General features: G+C 48.1%; 1 protein-coding gene across 5 annotated transcripts in view; it reads left to right on the forward strand.

Moving 5' to 3' along the window:
- The window catches only part of LOC119175935 (DDB1- and CUL4-associated factor 10), a 62,312-nt gene extending 47,812 nt beyond the window's left edge, over nt 1-14,500 (forward strand). For all 5 annotated transcript variants that reach the window (XM_037426984.2, XM_075877120.1, XM_037426983.2 and 2 more), the window contains one exon: nt 13,481-14,500. In XM_037426984.2, the coding sequence (XP_037282881.1) occupies nt 13,481-14,224 (744 nt within the window). In that variant the 3' untranslated portion in view covers nt 14,225-14,500. The remainder of the gene's footprint in view (nt 1-13,480) is intronic.

The following is a 14,500-nucleotide window of genomic DNA, read 5'->3' on the forward strand; positions in this document are numbered from 1 at the left end:
AGAGAGAATAGCATAGTATAGAATGAGAAAGTTGAAAAAAGAGGAAGCAAGTGAGAAATAGAGAGAGAGAGATAAATGAAGGAATGAACGAGGAAGTTAAAGCAAGAAAAAGAAGTGGGGGAAAGAGAAACAAATAGATGGAAGTAAACAGAGGAAGCAAGATAATGAAAAAACGGAAATAGAGGATGAAATGAAGACATAATTTGCAAAACTTAGCAAAACAGCAGAGCTGGGACTACATAGTAGGTGCCCATCAGCTCCAATGTCTCTTTAGCATTGATCCTCCAGTGCAAGCTATGCTAATTTCTTCGGTATGGGGATAAACCTACTTCGTCTTGAGTAGCATGCCACAGTGAAATTTCTGGTAATTGTCATGCGGTACTACAAATCACTGTAGTCCTTATTAGTCAGCTTGGTGCAGTTAGTGACCCTAATGGCTATGCCTGTGTAAGCCAAGTACATTGTTCTATGTGCATTGGCAAAGCATCCCTTTAGTTCTGTCTCACTCAACAGGTTAAGAGCAGGTGCTCCATGTTCCCAAAGAAGCTGAAGACCATCTGATACTAACTTATTCAATCTTGAATTGGCTTAGACCGATGCAGGATGTAATGGCAGATTCCCAAAAGCTAATGCTACCTTTGGCGTATAATCTTGAATTTCACGCATGAAAGTGTTGAAGTATCCCTGTGAGGAACGAAGAAGGGGACCTGGACCCGATCTTGTGGCTGTGTTGAAGGTCAAGGGATCAACTGAGCAAGCCAGCGCCCGTGGTTCGTGCTTGTGCCCGCCGCCCCTTCTTTCTCCTTTATTTACAACACACTCCCGCGGCCACAACAACTTATGAAGTACTGCCCGCATCGAGAAGGTACAGTTTTTGCACCGGTCGCCTGATGATGGAGCCAGATGCCAACCTCACACGGCACGCTCGTGTGATGTTGTCGAGGCCGGGAAGCAGTTCGGTTACGCGAGCCGTTTTTCACATTATTGGTGGTGAGTCGTCGCGCACCAGGACAATGTTGCCGACCTGAAGTCGCGGTGGGGCCTTGGGTGCCACCTCGTGGGCTAAACGCAGAAGCAACAAGTACTCCTTTCGCCACCGTTTCCAAAGATGATTCATCAGCGCTTGTCGATGGTGCGCTCAATGTCGCAGGTCGGCGCTCGTCGACTGAGGTATAGCCGCGCCAAAATGTTGGGGCAAGCATGTCGCGTGTTTGCTAAGCAGGAAGTGTGAAGGGGTGAGTGGGCTTGGGTCCTCGGGATCGTTAGGTAGATAAGTCAATGGGGGCTGTTGATGTTCGCTTATATCTCGCAGAGAACCGTCATTACGTCTTCGAAGGACAGATGGCTGCGACCCAGCGCGCGTTTTAACGTGTTCCCGGTGATGCCTACGAGTTGCTCCCCGCTCCCACCATGGGGCTCGCTGGACACTGAACTTCCATTCGATGCGAAGGTTACTGTAGAAATCTGTCAAAGTCAATGGATTTCCGAGTTGTTTAGCACTGTGATGTAATGCCAGGGCGTTGTCTGAGAAGATGGTGGACGGTATTCCACGACGGGTAATGAAACGTCGAAAGGCGGCAATAAAACTGGCTGCAGTCGTGCCCGTGGTGAGTTCAAGGCATAGGTCGGCACTTTGAGAGACTACTCACTCATACTCACTCACCACAATTTTTTCAGCCTTCACCCTCATTCACGGTCATACTCACGCCTATTGACACTCACTCCTACTCACTCACATTCATACTCACTCCTTCTCACACTCAAAGTACTCACTCATGTTCATACTCACTCCTTGTCACACTCAGAGTACTCACTCACGTTCATACTCACTCTACTCACACTCATGAGTACTCACTCACGTTCAAACTCACTTCTGCTCACACTGAAAGTACTCATTCACGTTCATACTCACTCTTACTCATACTCATGAGTACTCACTCACATTCATACTCACCTATACTCATACTCAGAGTACTCACTTGTGTTCATACCCACTCCTACTCACACTAATGAGTACTCACTCACGTTCAAACTTACGCCAACTCACACTCTAGGCCCTCACTCACGTTCATACTCACGACTACTCACACTGATGAGTACTCACTCATGTTCATACTCACGCCTACTCACAGTCACTCGCGTTCATACTCACGTCTACTCACACTCATTGTTCATGGCTCACGTTCATACTCACGACTACTCACACTCTTAGAGAAACACGGACTGCTGGGCGAGTTGGTAATTCATTTTAACTGAGGTGCGCGAAAAATTGAAGTACAAAAGGAACACCTCGAGACAGCGTGCCGTGTCCAGGTGTCTCCTTTTTGTACTTCAATTTTTCGTGCACCTCAATTAAGACTCATAGTTACTCACTCACCTTCATACTCACGCCTGCTCAAGATCATAGGCCCTCACTCACCTCTGCATTCACATGAGAATTCATTTTCATACTTACGCCTACCCATACTCAGGCGCACTCACCCACGTACTTTTACATTCACATACTCATCATCATCACAGCAGGACAAAGGCCTCTCCCCTGTTCCGCCAGTCAACTCGGTCCTTTGCTTGCTGTTGCCACTTCATACCCGCAAACTTCCTAATCTCACCTGCCCACCAAACTTTGTCTCCCCTTTTCCCGCTTTCCTTCTCTTGGAATCTACAAAATGACCAGCAGAAAACGAAAGTAATGAACAACAATTTGAAAGAAAACAGCGCTTTGAGATAGGTGGCAGTGCACTTGAAGTTGGAAAAGGTATATACGTCTACTTAGGATAGGTAGTACCTGCGGAGCCGAGCCACGAGACTGAAGTAACTAGAAGAATAAGAGTGGGGTGGGGAAAATTCGGCAAGCATTCTCAGCTCATGGCTGGTAGATTGTCACTATCCCCTCAAGACAAAGGTATATAACAGCTGCATTATGCCGGTACTTACCTACTGAGCAGAAACCTGGAGGCTTACAAAGAGGGTTCAGCTTAAATTAAATTGAGGACGACGCAGAGAGCGATGGAAAGGGAAATAGTAGTTGTAACTTTAAGAGTCAAGAAGAGAGCAGAGTGGATCAGGGAACAAACTGGGGTTAAGGATATCATAGTTGAAATCAAGAAGAAGAAATGGACATGGGTCGGGCAGGATAACAGCTGGTCATTAAGCATAACTGACCGGATTTCCAGAGAAAGCAAACGGGTTAGGGGGAGACAGTAAGTTAGGTGGGCAGATGAGATTATAAAGTTCGCGGGTACATAATGGCAGCAGCAAGCACAGGACCGAGTTGAGTGGCGGATCATGGGAGAGGCCTTTGTCCTGCAGTGGACGTTGCCAGGCCGATGATGAATATTAACATTGAGGTAGCGTTACGTGTACTCAGGTTACTCAATAAACAATCGAGCTGAACAATTGTCGCTTTCTTTAAAGGTCGGTTGGTTCCACAAACAGGCAATGACTCAGCACAATTACGACGCACCTGCACATTCATTTGTGTGCCATGACGCGTAGGAGATGCTAAGACATCGTTTAGAATCTCAGTAATGTGTTACAAGCATTCAAAACGCGCTTTTGTAGGCTACGACGCACGCGCGCGAAATAGACGCTCTCGGCAGCTTCACTATACTACACGGCTGCCGCTACGATTACCCGCCAGAACCCAAGACGTTGCCATGCCATCCGGCTCGGCCGCTTCGTTCGTTCCACTGCCACTAGCCCCTTCTGACTGCACTAGCGGGACAGGCGGGCGCCGGGGCCTCGCCGCCACGTCTGCGCCGCGGCCACCCCGGCCACTGGTAGGTGTTCCTTGGCCCGGCGCGACCGTCGAGACGGCGCCTCCCCTCTGCCTCGCCTTCAGATGGAATACGTTGCATACGGCAGTTTTGCATTCGAGAAATTGTGTGCATCTTCGGAGATGTTTTCCTTCCTCTGTGGGTTGCTCTCACGCGGAGACTTCGTTGGCTCCGTGCCGGCACTGACGATTCCAGGGGGTCTTATTTATGGATCTGCAGACGCGGTTAACGTTCATTGGCAGTGTGCGTACGCAGGGTTATCGCGGACAGCCGAATAAAACGGTAATTAACGAGCTGCGTTGTGTGTGTTTTTGTACTAGCCCGCGTTATGTGAATGATAGAATAAATTATCAAGGGTGATTGGGCGCTTATTGCACATTGTGTCTGCACTGTTGAAGGCATAATAAGCCGCTGAAAACTGAAGGGAGGGTAGATTGAAACGACAATGCGAACAGGGTCCGGTTACGCTATCGCATACTATACTATTGACGGCGAAGCTCAACCATCCTCCAAGCTTTCTTTTTTTTTCTTAATGGGGCACTGAGAAGGCGAAGTTTGCACACAGCTTCGCGCTTGAGAGGTCATGAGATCACTTCAGGTTTTCGTTCAAGGCAACCTTCACTTGAGGGACAACGCAGAGATAGAAACTGCAAAATCGCTGCGCGCAATGTGCGCCGCGCACACAATGTGCTTTCTCTCGCGGGCCATTTCAGCGTTTTTTTTTTTTTGTCGCTTGCGCAGTGCATTTCTTTTTTCTGAACCGGCTCACGCTGCGATTTTCGTTAAAGGGCCTCTCAAGACCTTGTTGTTTTACATGTATTATCAGCGGGTTGCGTAGACTGAAGGCGCAAGAGGTAAGTGCAGCAAGAACGGTAGCTATAGGGACAGGCAGCTCAAAGTTATTCAGCCTAGAAAATTCGAATTACAATAAAATTGACGGCTACCCTCAACTCGAGTTTTGCGCAGTCACCTCGCCCCCCCTCCCATTGATGTAGGATGGCTCCCCCAGTTTCCAAACTAACTGGAGGCTTTTACGTACAGTAAGCTTGCATGCCATAGTGCCCGTTATTTCCAACGTATTGAGGACGCCGTTGCGATAGTTACAAATATTTATCACACTCATAGTAACTCACTCATGTTCCTACTCGTTGCTACTCACACTCACACCAACTTACTCACCCTCGCAGTCAAGTCTACTCACACTCATGAGTACTCACCCACATTCGTACTTGCTCCTACTCACATTCATGAGCTCTCACTCACTCCTAATCACACTCATGAATACTCACTCACGTTCATACTAACGAATACTCACACTCATCAGTACTCACTCATGTTCAAACTCCTACTCACTCACGTTCTCACTCGCGTTCATACTCTCCTTCTCACACTCAGAGTACTCAGTCACGTTCATACTCACTCCTACTCACACTCACAAGCTCTCACTAATTCCTACTCACACTGATGAATACTCACTCACGTTCATACTCACGGATACTCACACTGATGAGTACTCACTCACGTTCAAAGACATCTACTCACACTCATGAGTACTCACTCACGTTCATACTCTCTCATACTCACACTCAAAGTACTCACTCACGTTCATACTCACACTCACAATACTCACTCACGTTCATACTCAATTTTACTCACGCTCGGAGTACTCACTCACATTCATACTCACTTATACTCGCACTCAGAGTAGCCACTCACGTCCATTCTCACTCCTACTCATACTCATAAGTACTCACTCACGTTCTACTCACTCCTACTCATACTCATCAAAACTCACTCATACTCACACTCACCTCATTCAGATCAGTATGAATGAGTGTGAATGAGTGTACTCATGAGTGCGTATGCTGAGCTATGGTTCAAGGTGTAGAGCGCATGTCACAGTACACGAGAAAATGGCTATGTAGGCCTTCGAGCAAATATTCTTTTCCATATGACAGTAAAGTGAACCACAAAAGTCATCGCCGATGACCGCAAATGGGCTTTCTTCGGTGATTAGGTCGCGTGGTAATGGTGCTGTAGGTGCCGTTTCTGGTGCGATTTTGCGCCGTCGGCACATCAAACAATCTCTCAGTGCGAACTTTACGGCTTTTCGACCTTTCAGCACCCAGAAATGCTCTTGTAACTCGATGAAAGTGAGCTCGACGCTCGACAATGAAAGTGAGTCACCGAGCTACTGAATCAGTAGCTCGGTGACAGCATCGTGAGGAGGGAATATGGGAGGGTGACGAACTGACATGCAGCCAGGCAAAAGTTGGCGAGGCCCTCCTACTCTTAAAATCCCATCATCATCGATGAATGGACACAAGAGTAGGAAATGCGATAAAGTAGGTAGAGGTTTTTCGACCGACAGCGCCAGAAGCTCATCCGGAAAGTGCGAATGCTGGACTTGCTTGACCAGTAATCTTCAGCTTGTGCGATTTCTCGGACACCGACCGACAGCGCCGCAAGCTCATCCGGAAAGTGCGAATGCTGGACTTGCTTGACCAGTAATCTTCAGCTCGTGCGATTTCTCGGACACTCAGCGGTCCGACTGTAGAGGTTCTTCGTGTTGATGTGTTTCCAATGAAACGGTATATCCACGTTGTTACTGCAAGAAGGCGCGAGTACCAGCTGAAGTCTTTTACCTTCAATAATGCTTGTTGCTGCGAAAGGGTGACGACACAAGCAGCCTTGGGTACATATTCCTCAGTGGGTGTTTCGAGCCTTGTAGTTCTTGTGTCAGGTTCCCAGGTGTGCTCGTGATGAGAGAGCCGTGGAGGACCTTTCCACAACAGAGATGAACGCAAAATCGTGACTTCCGTGACACCTCTTGTAAGCAGATCAGCCCGATTTTCCTTGCTTTTGCAGTGCTGTCTCACGTGGCCCGCTGTGTGCTGCTGTATTTCTGCGACTTGGTTTCTGACATACACCTCGCGATGTCCTGTATCTTGTGATACCCAGTGGATGGCAATCTGGGAGTCGGTCCAAAGGAATGATCTTGTGTTTAGTAAAGATGGAATGCTCTTGATGTGGTTGTAGATGCGGGGGCTGCTGTAAGACAGGCAAGCAGCTCCAAACGAGGCAGAGATAGAACTTGTAGTGGTGGGATTCGTCCCTTGCTCATGAGAACGTATATACTGCGTTCTTGCGAGTGCTGCGATTAAGTACATATGTAGGCAGCTTCATCATACGCCTGCAGGCTGGCATCCGGGAAGACGTGTAGCTCAGTAGTTCTGATTAGATAATCTAGTGCCCCCTTGACTCGTCAAGGTAGGCGAACCTCGTTTAGCATCAAGAGCTCGGCATTCCAGGTGTTCCATGCTGAGTGCTGTTCTTGTGGCAGTGGACAATCCTAAGCACGCTTTGGTTTCCAGAGATTTTGGAAAATCAGTTTAGCTTGAAGAGTGAACGGCATAAGAGAGCAGAGGATCGTACAAGCTTGCGAATGCTTGAAGCGTTGTTTGTTTTGATTGATTGATTGATTTGTGGGGTTTAACGTCCCAAAACCACCATATGATTATGAGAGACGCCGTAGTGGAGGGCTCCGGAAATTTTGACCACCTGGGGTTCTTTAACGTGCACCCAAATCTGAGTACACGGGCCTACAACATTTCCGCCTCCATCGGAAATGCAGCCGCCGCAGCCGGGAATCGAACCCGCGACCTGCGGGTCAGCAGCCGAGTACCTTAGCCACTAGACCACCGCGGCGGGGCGCGTTGTTTGTTTTGTAGTAGGCATAGTCGACAGTAACTTGAGGACGTTGTCGGTGCTCACAATAACTGAGTCATCGTTTCTTTCCCAGAAGAGCCCAAGTACCTTCATTGTATGTGGATCACCACCGTCATTTTCTAATGATAACTGATCTGTTCGGAACTGTTCTCCTAGCAAGGAGCTGCTTGATGCCCACTTACGAATCTCCATTCTGGCGTCTGCTAGGATGGTTTTTGCTTTTGAGTAAATTTGTTGGGCTGTCTGCAGGTTGTCCGCACGAACCATTAAATTGTCGACATAAAATGACTGTCTGAGACACTCCACTGTTTCGGGGAATCGCTTTTCAAAGCGTTGGAAATGGTGATGCAACGTTGCTGCGAGCAGAAAAGGGCTCGATTTTGCGCCGAAGGGCACGCGGGTCATTCGCCAGTGAACAATTTGTGGAAACGGGTCATGTTCCGTAGGAAGATGATTGACCCATAGGAAGCGCAGTGCGTCCTTATCGTCTGGGCGAATGCTAATCTGAAGGTAGGCCTCTTGATGTCAGCTACCATGATGATTGGATGCATTTTGAAGTTGAGTAGGAGCTTAAGTAAGTCGGCGTCCATGTTAGGCCCCTTCATGAGCACATTGTTCAGGGATGGTTGACCGGGAACTTGAGATGATGCGTCGAAGATGACTTGCAGCTTGGTGGTGACGGCATCTCGACAAATTACTCCATGATGTGGCATGTACGTTTTGGGCTTGGGTGCGAGATCTTTGTCCGGAACTTGTTCCGCATGGTAGTCGTTGAAGTATGCCTTGATGGTGTCGTCATAATGAGCCAAAAGATCTGGTTGCTGTTGAAAGCGGCGTAGCTGCATTAGGAGCCGCTGTTTGGCGAGGATATACAGTGAAATCTCGGTATAACAAACTTCAGGGGACTGCGGAAATTTGTTCGTTATTTTGAAAGGTCGTTATAGTCAAAGCTCGAAAATTAACCATAAATACTTATTTTTCACTGACCAAAACGGCTTACCTTTACAACGGTGGGTCCTTGAACTCGTTTTTCACGAGAAAAAAAAATGCACAAGTAAACACCAAAAAATGCACGTTTACTTTAAAGAAGTCTGTGATCTTTTTTTTGACGCAAGCAGCACAAATTTTGCAGCGCGAAGGCCTCCAGCTCACCACAATCCTGTGGTGCGACTTGGTTCTTTGGTCACAACAGCCTGCTTTTTGCCTTCCAGTTGCCGAAGAATATCCATTGTCTCGCTTAGTGAAAAGTGCTTCCGCTTCTTCGTCGCAAACAGAGATGAACTCATTTGTAGTATCACCGCAGCGCGAACGCAGACTTGCTTTGCGGACGCGATAACTAAATACCGAAAAGAGATGAACGCGACTGAAAAAACAAGGTCTCCAAAGAAAAACCCGAAGTGTCACGACTGTCATCGCCTCTTTCGAAGTAAAAAAAAGTGCTAGAAAAGAAAATTCCTCGCGTTTCGTTTTCTGCTCTCTCGCTGTCTCAGGTTTTCCGCGCCCATGCTTCCTGCTCCGCAACTCAAACTTTGCCTCGCTGACCTTGCCCTCCCATGTTGCCCTCCCATGTTGCCCTCACCTCTGCGCTCGCTTGTAAACCTGCAGCGTCGGCGTTTCAACAGAAAGAAAAGAAAGTCGTCCTTTCGCTTTGTCCTCTGCTTGTGAACCGCTCTGGTAGTCACGATGGATTTCAGAAAGTAAGTTTGTAGTACTGAGGTGTTAATGTAATGCGGAACTAAATTAACGCTAGTTATTCTGAAAAGTTCGGTATGCTGAAGTACATAGTAGTGAAATAATTTTACATTGAAACTATTAGCAGTCAGCGCGGGATTTTTAAAAAATTTGTTAATCTGAAAAGTTTGTTAATGGGGGGTTTGTTCTACCGAGATTTCACTGCAGTTGCTCTGTCCATTGTCTAAACCGGGCTCCTGAATAAGGAGAGGAACTTCGTAGCGTTCTCCTACTTTGGAAATGCCCCTTTCGAATAGTTCGAGGGCCATGCTGCTGCCTTAGCTGCTGTCAGGATCATCCTGAATTCCGAGAGAGTCGAGTCGCCAAAAGTTAGTGATTCCCGCCTCCAAGTTGGCATCGCGTTTGGAGGCACCTTCGATAGCAATAAAGGGGAAGGTTGCACGCGCGCCCGATCTTTGGGTTAAGTTGCGTAGGAAACCCTGTAGATCCGATCCTATTAGTACACTTATGTCATCCTCGCGTAATGTCATCGCGTCTGGATGTGCATTGGCGGGGAGCATCCCTTTCCATATCATGGTTACGATTTCGCCGTCGGATGGCAGACTTGTCACCGGGCTGATTTCTGGTATCGCCAAAGCTTCTATTGTCTCGTTGCTGCTGTGTTGGCTCCGCAACGTCACGTCAATGCAACGCGCTAACAGGTGAAAGTCGCGGGCCGTTTCGTTTGCCCGAAGGTAAACAAGGTGAGGCGCTCAGTGCCTCGAACAGGACATTTCAAATTTCGAGTAATGTCCTGCCGAATGAACGAACGCTGACTTCCTGTGTCGAGCAGGAACCGAACCAGAACTGTTTCGCCGGTGTAATAGCCCTGTAATAGCCCATGCTCTGCCAGTCTGCAGCAGTACAGGCGTCAAACCAGCGCCGGTAGTTGAGACGGACGTCACCCGAGAATTGAGTGGTTGTAGGCGCTGGTGCAGAATCTTGTTGCACCAGCGTGTTCTTGGCATGCTGTGAGTGGTTCGCTCCATTGTTAATGTCGCACAGAGATGTTAGGTGTTGCCCCGTGCATCGGCGGCCTTGCAGGGTTCTGGCAGAGCGGCAATCATTTGCGAAATGGTTGCGTTTACCGCAGCGAAAACGTAGCTTCTCTTGGTGAAGCCTCTTCTGGATATCTTCCAGAGGAAAACGTTTGGAGCAATCCTGAAGGGTGTGTTCGGGAGAGGTGCACAGGACGCAGGGATGCGAGTATGGGGATCGAAGTTCAGCTGAAAAGGCTGCAGCAGAGGGCAAGGGTGGCTGACGGATCAGCAAGTCTCGCTGCGGAGGCCTCCGGCTTGTAGCTGATATCAGTTGCTGGAGACCGCTTTCCTCCTGTACCTCTACTTGTACTTTGATAAAGCTCAGGAGGTCTTTCACTTGTGACTGGGCTTCCCGAGATGCTGTGGCGTTCTCAGTTAGCATGGCTTTCTTTTGCCGTTGGCGACATGGTATACCGAGGTCCGGAAGTAATGCTTTTAAGAGATCACGCCGCAGCACGGTGGCATTTTCGCCTGGAGATACTTTGAGACCTTCCAGGGCGTTGATGCGGAATGTGGGTTCATCATGTAGATTTCTTAACAGAGTTACGCCTGCGGAACTTTGGACTGGTGCGATTGACAGCAAACTGTCGAGATGGTCGTCGACTAGCATGTCGTGACAACCGAAGCGGTCTGACAGGATCTGAATAGCGACGTCATAGTTCACTTTGGCCAGGCGAATACCTTGAATGGCTGCCTTCGCTGCCCCAGTCAGGTATATCAATAGGTATTGTAACTTGTCAATTTTCGGTATCCAGTCGTCGTTGTGGATACTGGCTTGAAACTGGTCCCAAAATCCTTGCCAGTCGCGTCGTTCGCCTTAGAAACTTGGTATGTGCATGCAGCTTGGGCAGTGCGAGGTGAGACGGCGTTGTGGGCGTCGGAAGGCCTGGCGAAGGTAAGGTTGCGGTTTGCTGCGATGTGCCAGCGAGGGGGTCACCGAGTGAAGCGGTTGTGACGTCGACGTATGCGGGTGGGGTTGGCGACTGTGGCTTGGTTGCGCGTCGAACCCTTCCTTTAGCGCAGATGACCCGATCTTCGTATTCGCTTGCGGTGGTCAAGTCTACCTCAAGGTCCTTACCGTGCAGCGTAGCTTGAATATCCTTGTCGAAGGTGATGAAGTAGGTGTGTTTCGCCACAATGATGTCGATGAGCTCCTGGAGCCTGTGAGCAGGGGTCGTCGAGTCTGCCAGTAGGGTGTCGAGAGTCGATATTGCCTTGGTGATGGCTGTCCGGTAGAAGCCACGCTGTACTCGGAGTTGATGTATTGTCGAAAATTGGAGGGCCAGACGATCGGGTGGGTTTCAGCACCAGAACGAAGTGTGAGAAAAGAAGGGGACCCGGACCCAATTTTCTAGCTGTGTTGAAGGTCGAAGGATCAACTGAGCGAGCCAGCACCCATGGCTCCTGCCCGCCGCCCCTTCTTTCTTCTTTATTTACAACAATCCCAATATCAGTGACACCATCTGGTTTTATAGTATTCGGTTTCTCTGTTTTTTTTATGTATAATACAAGAAAAGGCCATAAATATGCACAAGTACAACTTTGTGATTTTGTAATAAACTGTAAGTTGTGCCACTATCTTGAGGACTAGACTGTGGGGTAGTTCAGTGTTGCTTCTACATTATTTTTGGCACACAAAGCTTCCGAAGTATTCTGCCAGTCTAGTTACACAGTTTAAACTTTCGTGTACTGTAGTAGTCAAGATACAAGGAAGCCAAAACATATTATGCGTACCACTACTGTACACAGCAATAGAGCAGTTGGAAAATTGAAAAGGAAAGTGAGGAATCTGTGCATATGCCTTTAGATGGAGTGTTTACAAAATATAAAAATGAAGAAGCAGTAAATATTAAAGTAAAAAGAAACCATGAGGTACAAGTTTGTTACAAGACCAATTATTTTTAGACTCCTTTCTATCTGAAGCCAAATGGTGATCCGGATCGTCTGAGATCTTTTAACTGCTAAATAATGCTAAAAGTCAATTGCAACAGTTCTTTTTTTTTTCTTTTTGCTAACTTTCAACTGCATTATACAGGTAAATGTCCATCTCAGTAGTGTGGGCAATGGCAATTTGTCTACCACCAATAAATTCTGGCAGATCCCCAGCATTGTGGGAGTCTATTTCATGTGGAGCAGTTTAGGCTTTGGAGCCAAGTCTGAGCCAAAGTGGATCGATGTGTTCAGAGTTTTTAAACATAGCTATGTGCGTATTACGGGTTTACCAGGAACGTTTACTGCTCAGGCAAGTAAAGGGTAGGTTATGGTCTGATTAAAGTAGACACTCAACTGACAACTGCTAAGTTACTTATATCTAAAGTGTGACCAGCATTCATTGGTGTATTATTGCTGCAGGGACAAGGAATGCTAGACTACGGCTTGCTGAAATGTAGTACACGTGTTATGTTTACAACATAATTATGTAGGTAGCCACTGCCAGCACTATGTACTTAAGCACCACCACAAGATATTTTAGCCTACCTTTTGGTGCAATGCAATGCAGCATCTTTTGTCAGCATTTGAATGCTACATCAAAATTGTAAACTCTATACCCCCCCCCCCCCCCCCCCCCTTCCAGTCATGTGCACCGCAAATGACTGGAGGAAAAAGTTTCCATACGTACACAACAGCCATGTGAAATTATTCGTGTCATAACGTCATTATGTCCTTTCGCAACGTTGGCATCTTCACACACACGTCCGCACGCACACGCACAAAGGGGTTTCACAATTTAGTTATGTGTGTGTTTGAGTGTACCATGTCAAGTAGGCAGCTAGATAGCTGGAATTCGCTGGAATTTTTACACCCCACAACTATGACACACATATGAAGTGTATGCCGGTCTCTCTCTATTTGGCCCCTTTAAAATGTGCCCATCACGGCCAGGAAATAGAACCCATGTGCTCGATCTTGGCAGCAATACATCCGACCAAATATGCTACCATTACAGTTCGCGTAGCCTGTCGGAGTGCTCGATGCAATTTCTCAATTTTGAGGTCTTTGGGCAGAGAGAATGCATGAGCACTTATCAGGCTACCTGTTGTGTAAAGAAAAAAGTGTATTGCACTGCTTCTCATGTTTTCACTGTAGCATCAGCAGCTCGAGGAAAGTGCATTCATAGGAAGAGAGCCCTGGTTATTATGTGCTGGAGCTGTGTGAAATGAGAAGCTTGTTACGGCAAATATGCTTTCATGCTTTTGTTTGCAGTGGACCTGTGTGCACGACATCCAAGAACACCCGCCGCAAGAGAGTGCAGCTGGTAGTAGCGCCTGCGAAGACAGAAATTGGCCCGACACAGACTTTGAGATCGAGGAGGAAATTCTAGTTGGAGGAGGCTTGGCTGGCGGTGAAGACAGGGGACAGCAGCAGCCGGGTATTGAGCAACTGTGGGATGGCAACTGGGAGCAGCTGTGGGCGACACCATCAGTGTTCATTGAGGAAGAGTCCGAGGGGGAGTCTGACGATGTCCCGGAGTCTCGCGTTTTCCACGTGTCGTTGGATGCTCCAAATGGCTCCCCAGTGGTGAGCGAGGGCACCATGGAGGATGCCATGGCACTGCTATCTGGCGAGCCACCCCTTACGGGCCTGCAGTTAATGGGCAGTCCTGGTTCTTCCAAGGATGTGCGATGCAAGGCCTCCCAGCAACGGCTGCTGTACTATACTGAGGAGTGCAATGAAGGGAGAGGATGGATCAAGGAACTATGTTTTAGCACCGATGGTAGACTTGTGTGTTCACCGTTTAAGGGTGGTGTCCGCCTCCTTGCCTTTGACGACGACTTCAAAGAACTCTGCGACTGTGTACCTGCTTCTCCACCTCGTGGCCTGGTTAGTGTGCTGACAAATAATTGCCACTCCAAATATGTTGTGAGCACCAAGTTCTCACCAACCCATTTCCTTCTGGCCTCTGGCTGCATGGGTGGACAAGTGTGCTTCCACCAGCCAGTGTTGTGAGTGCAATGCACCGCTAGTGTGTTTGTGTGTGTGGGGGGGGGGGGGGGGCAGGAAGAGAAAGCATTGCCAACTGCAGGTCTGTGTGTGCAGTCCTAAGACAAGGACTGGGGGGGGGGGCAGGAAGAGAAAGCACTGCCAACTGCAGTTCTGTGCGTGCAGTCCATGGGACGCGAAGTTCAGTGTCACGCATTGTTCATTACCACTCTGTATATATAAAGTTCACAGAGACAAATAAAGGCTGCACATGTTGTCTGTACAGCAATCCTTTAGAACATA

This window comes from Rhipicephalus microplus, chromosome X (genome assembly GCF_043290135.1).
Source record: "Rhipicephalus microplus isolate Deutch F79 chromosome X, USDA_Rmic, whole genome shotgun sequence".
Classification (NCBI taxonomy): Eukaryota; Metazoa; Arthropoda; class Arachnida; order Ixodida; family Ixodidae; genus Rhipicephalus; species Rhipicephalus microplus.